The sequence below is a fragment of the Manihot esculenta genome, chromosome 4 (assembly GCF_001659605.2).
Source record: "Manihot esculenta cultivar AM560-2 chromosome 4, M.esculenta_v8, whole genome shotgun sequence".
Lineage (NCBI taxonomy): Eukaryota > Viridiplantae > Streptophyta > Magnoliopsida > Malpighiales > Euphorbiaceae > Manihot > Manihot esculenta.
Genome location: NC_035164.2, coordinates 35,659,117 through 35,678,920, shown reverse-complemented (window position 1 = coordinate 35,678,920; position 19,804 = coordinate 35,659,117). Strand labels below are relative to the sequence as shown.

The window sequence follows — 19,804 nt, the reverse complement described above, 5'->3', positions numbered from 1 at the left end:
GTAAAAATTTCATACCCAGCAGAAGAGAAACCATCAGGTACAAGTAAAATGCCATGCTAGCTGCTAGAGATATAGCTTGCGCGGAATTGGACCGAAGAATTCACACGCAACCATTTTTATTCCCAGAAAAACAACAGTGCGTCACAAGCAAACACTTTAAAAGGAGGGGGCAAAAAAAAGGAACTAAAATAAGTACCTTAAAAATAGTGTTTCTTCTGTTTCTCTCCATTGTCCAAAATAGAGCTTACAGCAAATTGTTTCACTTTACTTGCTCCATCATATAGGTATTTAGAATGGACCATTGGCATTTGGAAGAACGTCTACATAGATCATTAAACCCACAACCCATCTTTAACCACAGAACTATGAAGCGCAGAAAGTCCCGCTCAATTCAATCGTTCTCGCAATGCCCACAAAGTCCCCAAAGATGGAAGCAAAGCATAGTAAATGCATGTGACCCATTTGTGGATGTGAACTGTAAAGTTCGACGATGGACGTTCGTTTTACCTTTTCAATTGCATTTCGACAGAGGATTCACCCAAATGATTCCCAAACTTTACTATTTCCATTTACAATCGACAAGCCGGGTTTTACGTGGAAAAAGCTGGTTTTCTGCTAACGACATCGTATTATGTTAATGGTGTTTGCACGTGGCAAGATCAGGTGAAGAAAAGCCCACAGTAATGGCACATCAGCTTCAGTGCTCTTGGAACCTAAACGCCGTCTTCTCCTTTGTTACTTCCTCCAAGAAAACCAAACAGCGCTTCTGTCCCTGTCTAGTGTCATCCATTCTTCAAGTACACATTTTGCATTTTTCATGAGCATTGCGCCAATGTTTCTCGCTTTCAGTGAGATTAACAGAAGCAAACGAACAAGACAAAATCGGTGTGACCACGTTGCGGAAGCGGACAGGAGATTTTGTTTCGCCTTTCCATTCTCTTTTTGATGGCTGCTTTCTGTGGGTTTATATGATCAAAGCTTTAAACTTATCTTTCAAGGTAGAGTTCTTGCATTTTTCGGCAGTTTCGTACTTATGTTGTCGTTAGATGGTGATGGGATAAAGTACCATGACAAACCCGTGTAATAAAATCCACTTTGGGTCCATGTTCTACAGTTTCAGACTTCTGGGTTAATTTGTTTTGCTGATCTAAGGTCTCAAACTGGCTCCAGGGATACAGCCTACATATAAATTGAAATGCTTAGAAATTGATCAAAATCAGTGGTTTCGAGACTGTTATATTGATTTGTCTTTGGCCAGGGAGAGAGAGAGACTATTATATTGAGTATTCCTTTGTGGAGCTTAGGACATACCGCCAGGAAAGACTTTATACTTTGATTTACAGTGTAACTGGGGGGAGGGAAAATGGTTGAAAATACGGAAGCAGCGAGTCATACGGTGTACTCGAATGAGTCAATTCAGAATCACACCTAATGGTGCTTTAGAAGAGAGGCTGGATGAGCTTCGACGTCTCATTGGCAAAGCAGAAAGTGATCCGTTGAAGATCGTTGGCATTGGCGCAGATGCTTGGGGGAGTGTATTTACCGCTTTATTGCAAGATTGTTATGGCCATCTAAGGGAAAAGGTTCTAATAAGGATATGGAGAAGGCCTGGCTGATCAGTTGACAGGGTCGCGGCTGAGCATTTGTTTGAAGTGATCAATTACAGGGAAGATGTATTAAGGAGATTGATTAGGCATTGTGCATATTTAAAGTATGTGGAGGCAAGATTAGGTGATAGGATTTCAGTCGCCGATGAGATTTTGAAAGATGGCTTTTTCTTAAACATGATAGATACCCCTCTTTGCCCTTTGAAGGTTGTGACCAATTTGCAGGAGGCTATGTATGTGGGATGCTGATATTGTCATTAACGGGTTGCCATCAACTGAAACCCGTGAGGTATTTGAGGAAATTAGTAGGTATTGGAAGGAGAGGATCAAAGTACCAGTTATCATCTCTTTGGCAAAAGGCATAGAGGCTGAGTTGGAGCCAGAGCCTCGCATAATAACTCCAACTCAAATGATAAATAGAGCGATTAAATTAAAATCCTAGGATCTTATTTCTCCTATTAGTTATGTGATTTTCTTTTTCTTTAATGTCAATATTGCACTCGTTATAGTAAAAATATTGTACTTGGCAGCTAGAGTTTCAACGGAAAACATTAAAACAATAAGTGAAATAATTAGAGAGAAAAAACAAATTTAACAGTTTATTAGCTTTCCATATGTACAAAGTGTAGATATGGAAAGATAACTTTATCAATACAAATTTTTTACCTAATACAAAAGAAAACCACAAAAGTAGCGGCTGACTTTTTGCAACAATCAAGTCTCTTGTTATGTTCAGAGGAAAACTCAACTGTTGTCGCTCCTCCTTGAGTTTTCTTTTGAACACTCCAGGCTTAGCTCTAAGATCTTCAAAACGACCGTTTGGTAATGCTTTAGTTAATATATCAGCACGCTGATCATCTGATCTACAATGCTCCAAGTGAATTTCTTGAACTTTCTCAGCTTCTCGCAAAAAATGAAATTTAACTTTGATATGCTTTGTCCCTCCATGTTGCATAGAATTATTTGCTATGACAATTGCTGACTTGTTATCAACATAAATTTTGGTAGGCTTCAATTGAATCATATTCAGCTCACTCAAAATCTTTCTTAACCAGATGGCATGATTGGCTGCAGCAGCTGCTGAAATGTATTCAGCTTCTGCAGTGGATTGAACCACTACTTCTTGCTTTTTGAAACTCCATGTGAAGACTCCTGATCCAAAAGAAAACAAATAACCAATAATGCTTTTGAATCATCCACACTGCCCCCACTCACTATCTGACTATCCCATCAAATCATCATTAACAGATTTTCAAAAATAAATCCCATAGTCTGCAGTCCCTTTAATATATCTAAGCACTCTTTTAGCAACTCCAATATGCCTTTGACTTGGTAAATTCATAAATCTGAAAAGCAAGCTTGCACTAAACATAATATAGGCCCCTAGTGGCTGTCAAATAAAACAAATTTCCAATCAAGTTTCTAAAATTTGTTCCATCAGTTTTGTCTTCTCCATACAACCAAAAGAACTATCACTTCCTTGCACTTTTCTAGTTGAAACTTCTGTAAAATATCTCGTGCATACTTTTTTTGAGATAGAAAGATACTGTCATCACTTTGTTCAACCTCCATCCCAAGAAAGTAACTCATTTCTCAAAGATCTACCATAGCAAATTCATCCATCATTAGTTGCTTGAACTGCTGCACCAACTGAGAATTTCCACCTGTTATGAGCAAGTCATCCACATAAACTGAGACAACAAGTTGCTGATCACATTCATATCCCTTCACAGATAGAGTTGCTTTAGTTTCACTTCTCATAAGACCAAGATTGACCAAGTGTGAATTAATCCTAGTATACCAAGTCTGTGGAGCCGGCTTAAGGCCATACGATGTCTTTTCCCACTTGCACACCATATCAGCTTTTCCATTAATAATAAACCCTTGAGGTTGTTCAATAAAAATCTCATCCTGTAATATGCCATTCAAGAAAGCTGATTTTACATCTAGATGATAGAGTTTTCAATTTAATTTTGCTGCCAAGGCCACTAAAAACTTGATTGTATCATGTCTAGCTACAGGTGCAAAAGTGTCACCATAATCCACTCCTAGAAGTTGTGCATAACCCTTCACCACTATCTTGCTTTGAACTTGAATGTAGAACCATCAATAGTTAAACTTGGTTCTGAAAACCCAGTTAATCCCGATGACATGCCCATCTGCAGGTTTTGATACAAGCTCTCATGTTTCATTCTTGTTGATCATATCAATTTCTTTTTTCATAGCAATCTATCACTCTTTGTATTTTGCAGCTTCTTCATAGCATGCTGGTTCAATGATAGCTAGACTACATTTTTCATACACCTCTGCTAATGGCTTAGTTTTCTTGGTGAGTCTAGAGTAGGATCATCAACATCCACCAAATCACGTTGAATACTTCCAATAGCAATATTTTGAAAGCTTGAGGCTGCAGTGGAAGCGTCACATGAAATTCTTTTTAACTTTACTTGCTGCATATCCCAATTCCAAAAAGCTGATTCATCAACCACCACATCTCTACTTACAAAAACCTTCTTAGTCATAACATTGAAAACTTTATATCCCTTAGCTTGGGCTGCATACGCTAAGAATATACCAACTTACTTTGGCATCTAATTTCCCTCTCTTAGCTGATGAAATGTGAGTATAGCATACTGAACCAAAAATTCTCAAGTGTTTTGCACAAGGCTTTGATCCACTCCAAGCTTCAATTGGAGTCATATCCTTAACAGATTTTGTGGGTAGCCTATTGATCAAGTAGACAGCAGCGTAAACTGCTTCAACCCAAAATCACTTGGGAAGAAAACTCTCTGACAACATACACCTGGCCATTTCCACCACTGTCCTATCTTCCTCTATGACACTCTATTCTGCTCTAGTGAATAACTAACAGTGAACTGATGTTGAATGTCATTCTCTTCACAAAATCTTTTGAATTCAAATGAGGCGTATTCACCTCCATTGTCTGATCTTAAGCAAGAAATTTCAGCTCCACTTTATTTCTCTACTAGAGCTTTGAATTTTTTAAACACAGATATACTTGGCCCTTATTTGTTAGAAAGTAGACCCAAGTCATTCGTGTCAAGTCATCAATAAATAACATAAAGTATTTGTTCTTTCTTAAAGATTCAGAATCCATAATACCACACACATCTATGTGTATAAGCTCAAGTTTTCTTGAATTTCTTGAAGCTCTCTTCACACCACCAGATGGAAAGCTTGTCCTATATAATTTACCAAGTTGGCAAGCACCACACACACCTTCACTATTAGCTAGCACATTAGCTAGCACAGGCAGATCAATAACAATACCACTTCTTTGCATAAATTTCAAGGAATCAACATTGTTGTTGCCAAATCTTTTATGCCACAATTAAGTATCATCGTTCCTCACAATAAGGGCATATTGATTTGCACAATTCAATCTAAGCACATAACTACTTTTAACTTTCTTTACTTTTGCTATTTCAATATTGGCAGCATCATAAAAATAAGAGTGATTGTCTTTAAATAAAATTGAATACCCTTTGTTCTCCATTTGAGATACATTTAGCAGATTTTGATCTAAGTCAGGAATAAGAAGCACATCAGTAATTAACATGATACCTTGCTTAGTCTGAATTGGGATTAAGCCTTTTCCATGAGCTTTCACAACTGATCTATTGCCAAGTTTCACCTTTACTCTGCAATTAACATTCAGGTTGGAAAAGAGACTTTGATCTTTGGCCATATGACTTGTACATTCACTGTCAATTTACATTTCTACTCACATAAAAGGCTTGAGTCATCATAAAAAGGTGACTTTCCTGCTGCACATGCTTCTCTGCAAGGTTAATTTGCTACTGCTGCAGAGCAGGTTGCTGTTGGTGTTGAGATTCACCCTTCTACTGTGAGGTTTGATTTTTCTTCTTCCAGCATACCTTCTTTATGTGACCAGTCTTTTTGCCGTGCTTACAGTGCATATTTTTCCAACACTTAATCGCTGAATAGTTGCTTTTTTCACACTTTCCAAAAGGAGGATATTTATTCTTTTTAAATGGGTCTTTTGAACTTTGCTGCTACTTCACTTTGTTGGTAGAGGATTGGACTCCCTCCTTTGAACTTGAGGCTCCAGCACAGAAAGCTTCTTAAGATCACATGTTTCTTCAATCACAGATAACTCTGATTCAAACTTTTTTGGAAGACAAATCATCATTTTTTCAATAATGCATTGATCTTTAAAATCTCCTCTTAGCAGCCTAATCTGGTTTACTAGATTCATTACTCTTGTAGAGTAATCCTTGATACTTTCATCTTCTTTGCATTAAGGGCAAAGGGATGATTCAGGTACTGATAATTGTTACGCATAGACGTAGTTAATAGAAAATGCTCAAAAGGTCTGGTTTGATTGTGGTTCTGGTTGCCTGTCATTTGATTGCAGTCATAGTTCTTGCTGCCTGACCATCTGCCATTAATAACAATATGGGTTTCTCTTTTCGTCTCTTGAACCTTTATCTGCCTATCCCATATTTTGAGCCTACATTTTGAACTTTGAAGGGTGTCTCAGCAGTGAAAGCATTTTATGAACTACTCGGTCACTCCTGGTTAAATGTGCTGCATCCTGAAGAAAAGAAGTCAGCTGCGCTTTGCCCCATGTGGAAGATGCTATATAGAATGCTTATAACAAGGTATCTTTTGACTGGTTCTAAGATAAATTGTACATAGTCGTTCACAAATCCTATTCTGAAACACGCCTCCACCTGCACACTGTATGTCTTACAGTAGGTGTGGAAATACAATCTAATGCTTTGGATTTATATGGATGCGTAGGGAGTTTTTCTGCACAGGCGATTCTTCAAGTGCTAAGGGATGAGACTATGTTTTGATTGCCCAAAGCCATGTATTCTATAGACCAGCACAGCACTCCTGGGACAGAAACCTTGATGATGAACTGCCGACCTTTTGGACGTTGTGTTGCCACTTATCAATAGTAATAACCTATATGTATTACAGTTCCGGACATTTTGCCTATTTAGAATTTATAAAAAAAAAAAAAAAAATTATTTACTTTAACTTTAGGGCATTCGTAAAATATATCAAGTTTTGATGTGCTTTACAAATGCAGCAGCAGAAGGTTGTTCTTTTTTTATAAAAAAAAAAAAAAAAAGATATACTGACAGAGCTCTCCATTCAATATTTAAAAAAAGATTTAATAAGTAAATTCTTGAGCGCTTGTGTGAGTCGCGTTAGACCAAGAGTTTATTTTTATTTTTATATATTTATATTATATTAATTTAATAATATTATTTATATTAATATTTTTTATAATACTAAATATTTTTAATTGTTTTTTGTAATTTTAATATATTTATTATATTTTATTATTAATATTTAAATAAAAAAATTTATTAATACTATATAATTTTAATATCATTTGTGATTAGATATTTACTGAGAACAACTCAATAAAATATAAATTTAATTTTTATAATTTTAAACATTTATGTTAATTGATAATTTTTTTTAATAAATTATAAACAATATAGTAATTTCATACATAGGTATAATATTATTTTATAATTTTAAATGTTAATATATTTATATATTTTATTATTATATTTAAATAAAATATTACTCATACTATATAATTTTAATATCATAAAATTAATATTATTTTACTATTAGACATATACGGATTTCATAAGAAAATTTAATAAAATATAAATTTATTTTTTATAATTTTAAACATCATATTAATTAATTTATTTATTTATCTATATTTTTTTAATAAATTATAAATAATTCAGTAATTTCATACACATCTAATCCCATTCTAATATCACTTTATAACTCTAAATTTTAATATATTATTTTTAATATTTAAATAAAAAATATTATTTACATGCCATAAAATTAATATTATTATGTTATTAAAAACTTATATACGATCGTACGAAAATAATCTAATAAAATATAAATTTAATTTTTATAATTTAAATATTCAAATTAATTAATTTATTTATTTATCTTTGATCTCGTATACATCTAATTTAATAGTAGTATAATATTATTTCATAATTCTAAATATTTTTTGAACAGCTCTCTTTATTATCGATTCTTATGATACTTTTATATATTAAAAATAATAAAATATATTATAAATAATAATTAAAAATATTTATTACTATAAAAAATTATATTATAAATAATATTATAAGCCTAGATTAATAATTTTTTTTTAACGTCAACCGACATATTTTTTAAAAAAAATAAAAATTATCTCTTGCAAATTAAATCCTGACGCGTTTGTATAAATGTGTTAAGAATGGGTTCTGACCGTTAAAATCTTATTCGGTAAAGAAATTTATTAGGAATCCAAATTGACAAACAAATTTTTTTATTTAGCCCAAAAAGACAAAAAGCCCTACAATTTCATTATTCACAGTTTTTGGTTTGGAAGGTAAACTGTGAGGGTAAAAAGGTTAAGTTGTGTTTGGCCTCATTGAGTAGAATGAACAGACTTACATTTTGTTTTTCATGGCTTGTTGGACTGGCTTTTCTTGCACGTTCTTGTTAAAGCATCGATTCATTCTCAGTCTAAAACCATATTTCATTTGTGCTGCAATGAATGAAAAAGGCACGTTGAGAGCATTTTGTTTCTTGGTGCCTAAAGACAACTTCTGGCCAAGCAAAACTAATGCTAAATGCAGAGCATCTTCAAGGGCACGTATATTTGAAAGACCTGCATTGAAACACTTTCAAGTCCTTGAGCAACTCTAATGGGCAGAGTATTATTCACTAGTTAGTACTATATAATACACACTGGTTGGCTTGAGCTTCTATCTCCTGGCTTCATACTTTTTGCACCATTGGTAACTGTGGCCTAAGAATTTCTCCTCAACATGGAGTTCATGAAGCAGTACTTATGCATTGGTTTGGCTCTGTTCTTTGTTTTAGGAGCTTGGACTTCTCAATCCATGGCTCGAACCTTCAGAGATGCATCATTGTATGAGAGGCATGAGCAGTGGATGGCTCGTTTTGGACGCGTATACCAGGATGCTAATGAGAAGGAGATTCGTTACCAGATATTCAAGGAAAATATAGAACAAATAGATTCATTTAACAGTGAAGCAGGCAGATCTTACAAACTGGGTGTGAATCAGTTTGCAGATCTTACGAATGAAGAATTCAAAACTGCACGGAATAGATTCAAGGGTCATATGTGCTCTGTTCAAGCCGGCCCTTTCAGGTATGAGAATGTCACTGCTATACCAAGCAGCATAGATTGGAGAAAGAAAGGAGCTGTGACACCTATCAAGGATCAAGGCCAATGTGGTTAGTATTAATTTTAATGAAAGGATGACAATATAAGTAATTTGAATAATCTCTGACTAATTCTTTTCGTCAACATGTAGGTTCCTGCTGGGCATTTTCAGCAGTGGCAGCAGTGGAAGGCATCACTGAGATTAAAACTGGAAAATTAATTTCCCTTTCAGAGCAAGAACTCGTTGACTGCGATACAAGCAGTGAGGATCAAGGCTGTCAGGGTGGTTTGATGGATGACGCTTTTATATTCATTGAAAAGCATGGCTTAGCCAGTGAGGCCACCTACCCATACCATGCAGCTGATAGCACTTGCAACACAAAGGAGGAAGCCAAACCTGCAGCTACGATAACAGGATACGAGGATGTGCCAGCAAACAATGAAGCTGCTCTATTGAAGGCTGTTGCTAAACAACCAGTTTCTGTTGCCATTGATGCTGGGGGATTCGAGTTTCAATTCTACTCAAGTGGTATCTTCACAGGATCCTGTGGGACTCAGCTAGACCATGGTGTTGCTGTGGTAGGCTATGGAGACAGCGACAGGAAGGAGTATTGGCTGGTGAAGAACTCGTGGGGCACACAATGGGGCGAGGAAGGATACATACGAATGCAGAGAAATATTTCTGCAAAGGAAGGCCTCTGTGGCATAGCAATGCAAGCCTCTTACCCTACTGCCTAATGTTCAACATCAAAACAAGCTCATATTATGTATTATAAAGTGTATAATCTACTTTCAGTCTCTCCGGTTGTTTGGATCTCAGCAACAACTAGTAAAAGCCTTATAATAGAAACAAGTTCGCACATCTGTTATTATCATAATATATGGGGAAAGCATCTTTGGCTTTTTTACTAAAGTCTAGGAGGAAACTTGAAATACAAGCAAGGACTTGCAAAATGGCGCCGCCAGGAAATGCAGAACCCTTTTGGCTTGTTCCATTCAAGATACAACCACTTGATAGTTTTGTATAAAAACTGGTACAAGCTTTTGCTTATATGTTCAGTATACCGTTGAACAAATGATCAGAAAATGTTTGTTCTTTGAGTACCAACATCCATCAGCATCATTAAGTTACAGTTCTATTCAACCTCTAAGAGAAAAAGATAAAAAAAGGTAAAACGGTGAAAATTGATTCCTGTATCAAAGCAATATGGTCAATGAAAAGTACGATCAGTACAATTTTATATAATGTCAACAACAAATACAATTAGTCACTGGAACTTGGCCCACTTGCTAACCACACATTTTCTCTAAAGGGGAAGTTCTGAATTCAAAAAAACAAACACTTGAAAAAATAAAAACCATAAATATGAACAACAAAGAAGTTATTATTCCTCCTGTTGCATTCAATAAATCTATGCCAATGAAATAATATCTAAAAGCTGTGCAACTGTAATATTTTTTTTTTTTCAAAAGAAAAAAGGGAAAGAATGAAGGGTTTGATCAATATTGCCTCAATGATTTCAATTAGGCATGTTTACAACAAGTAAGCACATAGTCATCCAAAAAGTCGGTAAGCTGAGAGCTGTACAATTTTGGATCATTTCTGAAATGATCAACATGAGGCGTAAACACAAAGTTGCAAGCCCTGACCTCATGCCCAGCCCTCCGTTGATCCTCTATAAATGATTCCACAGACATCACAGGGATGACTCTATCTGCAGAGCTATAAATATATAGCTGTGGACAATTAGGTTGTCTTGATGATAGTAAGCTTAGCACATCAGAGAGCCTCCTGAAAGAAATAATTAAATACTACATAAGCATCTGTATATGAGGATTCTATAAATAACATTATTATTTATCTATCATACCCCGTTCAGATTCCTTTTTGCTGGCTATTTATCTATCATATCCCATTCAGATTCGTTTTTGTTGGCAAAAGCAATTACCTGTTCACAGTAGGAAGATTCAAAATCACCCCAAAGAACAACTCCAAAATTAATAGTAGAGCTGCTTCAGTTGCTGCAGGTTTGTTGCTACCAACTAATACCTCTACATTTGACTCATTTGAGCCCACATATACTTTTGTAGCAACACTATTCTTTTTTAGAAAAGCTGCAGAGAAACCTGAAGCCCAGACCTACAAATAAAATCAGTGCATATTAAGTTATGAGAAGCCAAATCTCCAAATGGAGGAAAAAAAGGTCATTGCAGCAAACATCCGCAAAAAAAAAAAAAAAAAAAACAAAAGATCGATTGCAACTTGCAAACACCAAGTCACCAGAGCATGTATTCAAGGACATGAAGCATGCAGAAAAAGATATCTTCATCATAAAAACTGGAAGGATCCACTCAATACAATGCTGAACAATGTAAGAGAAAGACATCACCACAAGGCAGTTGACCAGGCCAGTCTTAAAATCTCATTGTTCAAATGATAAAATAGTCACAAAACCAGCAAGATGATAAAGGAGTGAACTATTTGTAGTTGGAAGATGTACAGAGTTAACACTAGAAACTGAGATACAAATGAAATCAAGACTTAAATGATCATTGTCCAGCATACTCGACCAAAAAAATCATAAAAACAAATATACTAAACAAAAAGCTCCAAAACCAAAGTGAAGAGAAAGAGCAATTGCAACAAGAAAAGACTTGAGGCAATAGCATCACCAAGCCAGACATTTTCAACTTAAGAGAGCCTCAAAAGCAACGCTTGACAGACTGAAAGCAAAATAAGCGTCCAACAGATGAATATTGTAGAAACCAAAAAGACAATAACATTATAATGAACACAAAGCAAAACATAATGTATGCTATATGCAAGAATGGTGCTACTGAGCAGTAAATTCACAAATCTTATATCAAAGAAACAATCATCTGCACTACCCATATGCCAAAACTAGTATTTTCAGAAAGGAAAACGAAAATACAACCCAAAAAGAAGTAAAATGGCTAGCACAAAACCTACAAATGTGCAAGCATCATTTACCTGGGGATCAGATGCTGCAACAGGTGCAGAATCCACAATACAACCCTTAATCCTTCCCATTAAGGAAGGATCCTGATTTTGAAACTTCTCCAGTATAACTCCATATCTGCAACAACAATTAAACTAAACAAGTCAAGCCAAGTAGTCTCACAAGAAGAGAAAATAGTAACATGTCTGTATGCATGGAAGCGCGTAAGAAGAAGGGCTTACGTTAACCACCCAGTATTGCTAAAAGTATGGAAAACCAGGTTTTTTCCATGCTCCTCCTCTAGCCAATCAGCCAGATGGTTCACAAGCAAGTCTATATCTTGTTCAGCTTTCCCACCAACTTGGTAACTAAGAATCTCAGCCATAGGAAATGTAAAAGTAATGACATGAAATCCTCTTGCAGTATACCAGTCCGCATATTTCTTGAGATGCTTCTGCTTTGATCCTAACCATCCTAACAGAACCACGACTGTCCTAGACTTTGTCAACGAGCAATCGGAAGACCCAGAAACATCAATAGCATCTGGCTCTGGCAAATGCCATCTGTACAACACGTCCGGAGGGGAAGTAGGGATTGCATTTGTAAGTGCAGTTGGTTTCGGTCCTCTTGCCAACTCCGCAGACTGATATGAACGAAGAAGAAGAGAAGAACCTAATGTGTTGGGAATAATCTTCTGAATTGAATTAGGAAAAGAGAAGTAGGTGGTAGGTATAGGTACACGAGTTCTAGCGACAAAAGACAAGTTAGTCAGCTTGGAAAATGATATATGGGAAACCCATGAAAAGTTAGGTTCTTTCACTGAATTAGAAAATGAAGAATGTGATTGCTCTATGGAAGAACAAGTATCTAAAGATTTAAGAGATGGGAGTTTATCGGAAAGGTCAGCAGAAACTGAAGCCACGGCAACGGCAGCAGCTGCGACTATTGGTCTTTGAAGGATTCCAGACAAGGAACCCATAGAGGAGATAGAAGAAGATAATCTCTCATAAGAACATGAAGGCAATTCTACAAAAGATCAATAAAATACAGAGCCAGGCCACCGTATCTGACCACAACCAGATAACCAAATATGGAGGAGAGACAACCACCAACACAAGATGGAGCAAATCAATGTTGAACAATTTCCAAGACGAGACCAACAATGATAAGGCGCATTGATTTTGGTTTCGATAACAATCACATATAAATAAGACCAAATCCAATTCAAAAACGGAAAACATCCAAGAGATTTGGAGTTGGTATATTCGATGGGATTCTTATTATTACCTTAACTTTGAAAAAACGTCCAAGAAAACCGGGCTGTCAAGCGCCCTCCTTTGACAGCCCGATTAACAACGACCAAGAAGCTTCCTTTTCTCCTTCTTTTTCTTTTTTTTTTTTTGTTGTGGTCAAAAAGACCCCTTTCCCCAAACGCGTCCCTACAAACAGAACAAGTTGAAAATGTTAATCTTGAACTCCGCTTCCGCGTTTTATAAGTGTGATGGTGATAGACAGCTTCTAATTAATAAAATCAATAATCAATTCCCGCCGTTTAGGAGCTCAAAAACATGATAAAGAAAGCAATCACGCGATCAAAGGAAACGCATATAAGGGAGGAGGAAACGTCTCCTTGCAAATTTGAATCCCTCCTTCCTAGTGTCCCAACCAAACAGTCTAATTGAAATTTGGAAGGAAAACGGAGCTCAATAACTTCCAAAAGTAAGGAGGGGCATAATTGGAAAAAACTGAATTAACCAACACGATTACCGGCAAGTACCAAACACGAGGTATATAACTGGAATCTAGAACCACTAAAATTACGACTACAATAATGACCCCAGCAAGCCGAAGTACTTTTATGCCCTTCTGGCCAGGGCCATATTTCCAAACGAGTCGACTCGGGATTACACAAGGGAAGTTGATGAGAAGAAAAGAAAATCAAAAGAAAAAAAAATTCCAACAAAAGATGTTGTCTTTGGATTACAGAAAGGAAGGAGAAGAGATAAATGATGTTTAATTCGTAAAGAAATGAAAAATGGTAGGGTAAAAGAGATCACTGACCTGGGAAAGGGAAGAGAGGAATGCAAATTGAATTGCTGCTTAATCTTGCTCTTGGTTTCCCTTTCAAAATGGCGAGAGAGAGGGTCCTGGTTTATTGGAGTTGGAGACGCCGCAGGAATCAACGGAAAGGAGATTTGATTGGCTGGCTAGCTGGTGGAGGGGCGGTGGTGAAGAGAAGTTGGTGGTGGTATTTTTGCAATGCGAATATCACGCAGGTTGCCTGCCTTTAAAATATTGTTTTTCTCGGGTTCCTCAACCCGATTTTCTCTCTCTATCGCTTATGGCTTGCCTTCTCTCCCAACTCTCAAGGCCCCACTTTAAAATCCTATTTCAAAGTTTTTTATAGAAAAAAAAATTGTGGATATTCAAAAAAATTAGTCTAATAATAATAATTTAAAATAAAAAGTATAAGATACTACATTTCTCTCAATTTTTTTAACAGTAGATGATTTTGGTAGAAGTTGACGTGTTTTAATAAAAAATTGTTTTGTAGATAAAAGAAGCATTTTAAGTAATATTGAAAAAATAATTTAAGATATTATTTTAATATTTTTATTATCAAAATTTATTAAATTTAATTTTAAATATTTTAATATTTTTTAATTAACATATTAAAGAAAACGTGCTTAGCGTTAAAAAGAATCTTTCTTTGTGCGTGTAAGATACTATTATTCTATTTGCCTTCGTTTCACGCCACTTTATCTCATTCTCACTTAATATTAGCATTTCCTTCCTAATTAATTGGGAAAATCTAATATAATTAATTTAATAAAAAAAAACAATTTTTAATTAAGAACATAATCTGATTTTAAATTTAATAGAAATAATTTAATTAATATAAATTTTTTAAAAAACCAAATTAAGAAAAATAATGTGACTGATAATTTTATTTTAAACATAGAGTAAAAAATCTCAAATCGGAATCACCATTACACTAATATGAATATGTAAAATTCTCATTTAAATTGTTTTGCCAGCAATTAATAAATATTACCAAATTTACTCGTGGGAAAGAAAATGGAGAATTTTCCCCTTTTTCTTTTTCTTGTCAGGTTGGAAGACTAGTGGAATATTATTACAAATATTCTGCACAAATTGAAATTGCATCAACGAAGATGCCAAAGGATGCCCATAAGGTTCTCTTCTACGTGTCATAACTAAAACACGTGTCCCTCGTAGAGGGCCGGTTACTACACGTCACTAACTTACTTTGCCTGCCTACCTTCATTTCTTCTGTTTCGCATTTAAGCTTGCCGTAACGGCTACAAGATTAACTTCCCTCGTAGTTCTCAATATCCCCTTCCCATCAGCTTCGGCGTGTATAAACAGCTTCCTCTAGATTCCAATACAAGGATGTTTATGTGGCCTTCAACTCCTAGAAATAAAAGTGTAGAGAAGAAAGGATCGAAAAGTGCACATTAGATAAAGGTTCAAAGTCCATGCCTATAAAACTTTGATCAACAATGCTGCATAAAGGTTAAAAGTGGCCTGTGAAATTGCGAATCAAACAGAAAACAGGCATTGCCAATACCAATATATAGGCAAATCTTCGAGAATAGGATCTGAACAACTTAAGCCAATTTCAGTAACTCGTAGGCAAATTGACTCTGTGCCTACAACAAATAAATAGCCTTCGTTTCGATGTATAATGATAGTACATCAATATGTTACACATTGGTTTCAAGTTAACCACCCCTGAGAATACATCATCAGATATGGCAAGCTTCAATCCCTGGAAACATCAATTACTCATGATGGCTTCTGTTGCTGCCCTTGCAAAATTAAAAATAATAGTTTGCCCTAGCTTACTCAACACCTTCATCAAAATTCAACGTTCACATGCAAGACAAATACCGTAAGAACAAAAATATTCACTTTTATTTCTGTTGCTAATGAGCTTCAGTAAGGAAATTCAAACAATTTATCATGCCTCCTCTAAGCCAAAACTACGAAACCCCTCTTGAGCCATCCACATTCGACCATGTATCAAAATCAATTAATGACAAATCACAGCCAATCATGGAGGTTTTGCTTCTGACTCCAACTCAATACCTAGTGCGATATCACATCAGTTGTCACTTTCCAGATAGAATGGTGAATTATTTGTTCATTGTGCAAGCAATTAGCAAAACATTGCTATAACCATCATTTAGCAGTCAAAACAACAGGCAATCTGCTTCATGCTATTACTCAAATGAATCCCATGAATAGCAGGAGAAGAATACCAATACTTATTTAGCTTTTTATTCAGTGTTTACAAACTAAAATACCATTACTCGTATCTCAAGTAGACCTGAGGCAAGTGCAATATTACATAAACTTCTGTATACACCTTTTTCAATGCAGGATGTGTTCATGTGCATATGCACACATCATTGAGTTTTTTTTTTTTTAAGAAAAAAAAATTATATTGGCAAAGAGTTTAAAGGAAATACATATATTTATTCCTATCGGGTTAAACAAAAATGTCAGTTCCAAGCAAAACAAAAGAATAAATAATAAAGACTCAAATTCGCATCTCAAGAGAACCCTGATGACAAGAACAAACATTAAAAGGGACGAGTAATGGAGTTGCTTATCGTTACCACAGGTTTCACAATATGTCTAGCCACTTCCCTTTCCATCGTTCCAGCTGTCTACAAGTTCTCTAGAACTTTCCCAATGCTTGTACTCAAGCTTAGATAGAAAAAGAAACTAAGACAAAATCATCAGTGACTGAAAATTTGTTGAACCAAAAGAAAACTCATGTCAGCATTAATGTCATAGAGCCCATACTGTATTCTGTTGGGAGTTGCACTTCTCAATAAAAACAATTCACAGAACAGTGAACAGAGTTCATTATGTATTGAGGTACAATATAATATGAGCTTCAACTAAAAATAAACCAACAAGGATCCTCTCCCCCTCCCCCCGCCCCTCAAGTGCGGCCAGCTTGTATACATCATTTTCTTTGAGACATTGATGAAGCTTCTCTGTGAACTGTTTCAATTTCATGAAAACAAAATTGAGAACAAATAAATTAAGCACAATGGGTTCCTCAATGACCAAATTCAACACCCAAGAGCTGGAAGTCTTGAGAAACACTGAAATTATTAAGACCTACCTCATCTGTTTCTAAATGGATAAATGTGGAATCAATGAATACACTACATTTCACCATGTTCTCGTCACAAAATAAAAGAAAACAGTTCTCGTAGAAACCATCCTTTGGTGGAAGATTTAATAGACAAGACTTTGGAATAGAAGCCTTCCATCTACCACTACTATTAGTAAAACCTTTCTCTTCTTTTAGCATTAACATGAGACGATGTCTACGACCTAGAAGTTCTGACACGTATTTCATATCACCTAGAGCTAAAGCATGGCGAACGCGGGTAGATGAGACTTGTCCTCTATCCTTTAGATCGTTCAAGTCAATGATTCCAGAATCTTTATTCTTGTCCATAACAGAATTTATAATGTAAGCCCCCATACCATACTCCTCACAGAGCCTCAAAAGCTCTGATGCATCACCAGCAGCTTTATATCCAAACCGATAGTTTTCCCCTGAGATAATTATCCATTATGACTTTTATTGCACAAAATTACAGGCAATCAATTACATCAAAAAAAGGGTAAATTTGATTGGAAGTGAAAACATACCTGCCACCACTCCACATACTCTGAGCTCCTTGGATAACTTCTCAACGAACTGCTGTGGGCTGAGATGTCGAACGCTTGAAAATTCAATATGGAACTCTGATGGGGCTATATTACCACAGTATGGGGCCCAAGAGGTAAGAACCCTACTCCGATCACATTTAGCAACCACTGGAGCCCTGTTTAGACAGGTCCAAGTGTCATAAGAAGTTATTCTAGTTTTTACATGATCAGACAAGTTCACATGCAATGCAACTCCAATCAACACAAACACAGCCTGATATTTTCAGTAATATATGGTTACAGAAGCATCAAAGGATATCACTACCCAGAAAGCAACTAAATCTACTCAAGGTATAAAACAAGTCATTTACATTCTAAACTCTGGGAGTACGCCAATGCAAAATAGAAAGGATTGTCCATAAAAAAAATTTTCCACATAAATAGACAACTGCAGAAAACAAATAAGAATAAAATACATTATCCACACCTAGGCTCCCATCCAAGTACTTCTGCTATTCCTACAAAAGATAAAAGATATGGACTTCCAACTTTTGATGCTTGAATGGCAAGTTCTCGATGACCAATGTGAAGAGCGTCAAACTTTCCAAGTGCTACTATACCTCCTGTAACAAGAATAGACCAAGGGATCATTATTAAGGAATCTAGGAGCCCAGGAAAGGTAAAAAGAGATATTCAAGACTAAATTCCAAAAGAGAATCTCTTAAACCTTAATCCAAACAAGCATTCTATCAAGTTAAAAACGATACCACAACAAAAATACATAAGAAGAGATTGAATAAGGAAAAATAGAAGCAAAAGACTTGCGCTTTTAAGGCAATATTCATATCAATGCCTCAAATGTGTGTAGCAAATAGAACAATTACGCTGTGAGATATAACAAAAGGCTTAACTGGGTAGAGAGAGAGAGAGAGAGAAACCTGCCACAGGAGACAACCCTTCAGATGGAATTTGATGATCATCTTCTTCTTGGCTTTGCACAAAGAAAAGTCATCAGCTACTTGACCAAACATGGGATGTATTAGACACACAGTAAAAAGCACAAACACACATAGGAACCTAGCTATTATTTGATTAAACAGGGACCAAAACTATAATTCTTTGTTTGGACATTTAGTTGTGAACGGAAATGAAGAGAAATTAATCAGGAGAAATGACGAAAAAAATAAAATAATAGAAATGAAATTTACTTTTCTTTTATTTGGAAAGATCATCCATAATATAGAAAATAACTATTATTGCCTCACAAGTTAAGAAATATGGATTTAAAAACAGTGAGGATAGTTAAGCATTTTCATACAACTAATTTTTATCTCTCTATAATTTGAAGAGAAATGTTTGGGCTAAATATAAAGAAGTGACTATGATTTCTTCTCCTTTATCTCCATTTCTCTTCTTTTTCCCTTCATTTGAAGGCCAAACAAGAGATTTTAGAGATTCAATTTTCTTTCCCCTCCATTTACATCAATCCAAACAAAGCATAAAAGAGCAATAAAATCCCGGGCTTTTAAAAGAGCAGCAGACAGAATAGAAGTAAAACCTGAAACAATCAGACACAATGGGGATTTCACCAGATGATTTGGATTGGAGGCTGAAAGAAGACACCATTCTGTGCTTCAATCGGAGACGAAAATGGCGATTATTACAATTGTCGGCGATTATAGTGACGGAGGAAGGTGTGAAGATGAGAGAAGAGAGCTGGACGATTCTGGTTTTGCAAAACCCTAATTGATGGTGGCGGAGGTAGCTGGACTCTCGTAAGTGGTGGGAAATACGAGAGCCACCACCACCCAACATCATGGGCTCTGGAATTGAGCAAATTAGGAAAATGCGAGGGACGAGAGCAGAGAGAAGACGGCAACCAAAATCCTCGTCGACTACTCCTACCACATGCTTCTGTACTTTGCCCGGCTGCACCAGTGTTCATGTAGATTCTAGCGCGGGCCGGTTTAGGTCTGATCTGAATTAGCCCTTCAAATCAAATCGAAATCGAAATCCAATTTCAATTGAATTTTATGTAATCCAATAATATTTGATTGTTTACTAGATTTCTTGCTAGCCTTGTAAAATTAATCCTATATCAATCTTATGGGTTTGTAGCAATGTAATATATTACATGCAGATTTTTTTGTTTTTAAACATGAAATAATGTCATTAAGATATACTTTGGCATTTCAGTCCACAATTTGTTATAACGTAAGTTTTGTAAAAGTTGTTTTAAGTTCCACTAAGTTTAATATGAATTAAATTTAGAATATAACTAATTCCATAAAATCATACAAATAAGCAAATTT

At 35.6% G+C, this 19,804-nt stretch overlaps 3 protein-coding genes and 1 pseudogene across 3 annotated transcripts; 2 read left to right on the top strand and 2 right to left on the bottom strand.

The window, feature by feature from the left end:
• The first annotated feature begins 202 nt into the window (after window positions 1–202).
• LOC110612713 lies at window positions 203–3,539 on the top strand (annotated as a pseudogene).
• A 4,722-nt stretch (window positions 3,540–8,261) lies between these two features.
• Window positions 8,262–9,925, top strand: LOC110614136 (senescence-specific cysteine protease SAG39). The gene is made up of 2 exons (XM_021755620.2): window positions 8,262–8,900; window positions 8,981–9,925. The coding sequence occupies exons 1-2, from the start codon at window positions 8,468–8,470 to the stop codon at window positions 9,565–9,567; spliced, it is 1,020 nt and encodes a 339-aa protein (XP_021611312.1). The 5' UTR covers window positions 8,262–8,467; the 3' UTR covers window positions 9,568–9,925.
• A 112-nt stretch (window positions 9,926–10,037) lies between these two features.
• Window positions 10,038–14,159, bottom strand: LOC110614135 (transmembrane protein 53-A). Its single transcript, XM_021755619.2, has 5 exons — window positions 13,851–14,159; window positions 12,032–13,228; window positions 11,822–11,927; window positions 10,779–10,969; window positions 10,038–10,621 (listed from the first exon to the last, which is right to left on the bottom strand). Exons 2-5 carry the CDS (start codon window positions 12,766–12,768, stop codon window positions 10,354–10,356), a joined length of 1,302 nt encoding a protein of 433 aa, XP_021611311.1. The 5' UTR covers window positions 12,769–13,228; window positions 13,851–14,159; the 3' UTR covers window positions 10,038–10,353.
• Window positions 14,160–15,408: 1,249 nt separating this feature from the next.
• Window positions 15,409–19,562, bottom strand: LOC110613995 (FAD synthetase 2, chloroplastic). The gene is made up of 5 exons (XM_021755438.2): window positions 19,051–19,562; window positions 18,431–18,483; window positions 17,980–18,115; window positions 17,493–17,668; window positions 15,409–17,396 (listed from the first exon to the last, which is right to left on the bottom strand). Exons 1-5 carry the CDS (start codon window positions 19,308–19,310, stop codon window positions 16,888–16,890), a joined length of 1,134 nt encoding a protein of 377 aa, XP_021611130.1. The 5' UTR covers window positions 19,311–19,562; the 3' UTR covers window positions 15,409–16,887.
• Window positions 19,563–19,804: the final 242 nt, after the last annotated feature.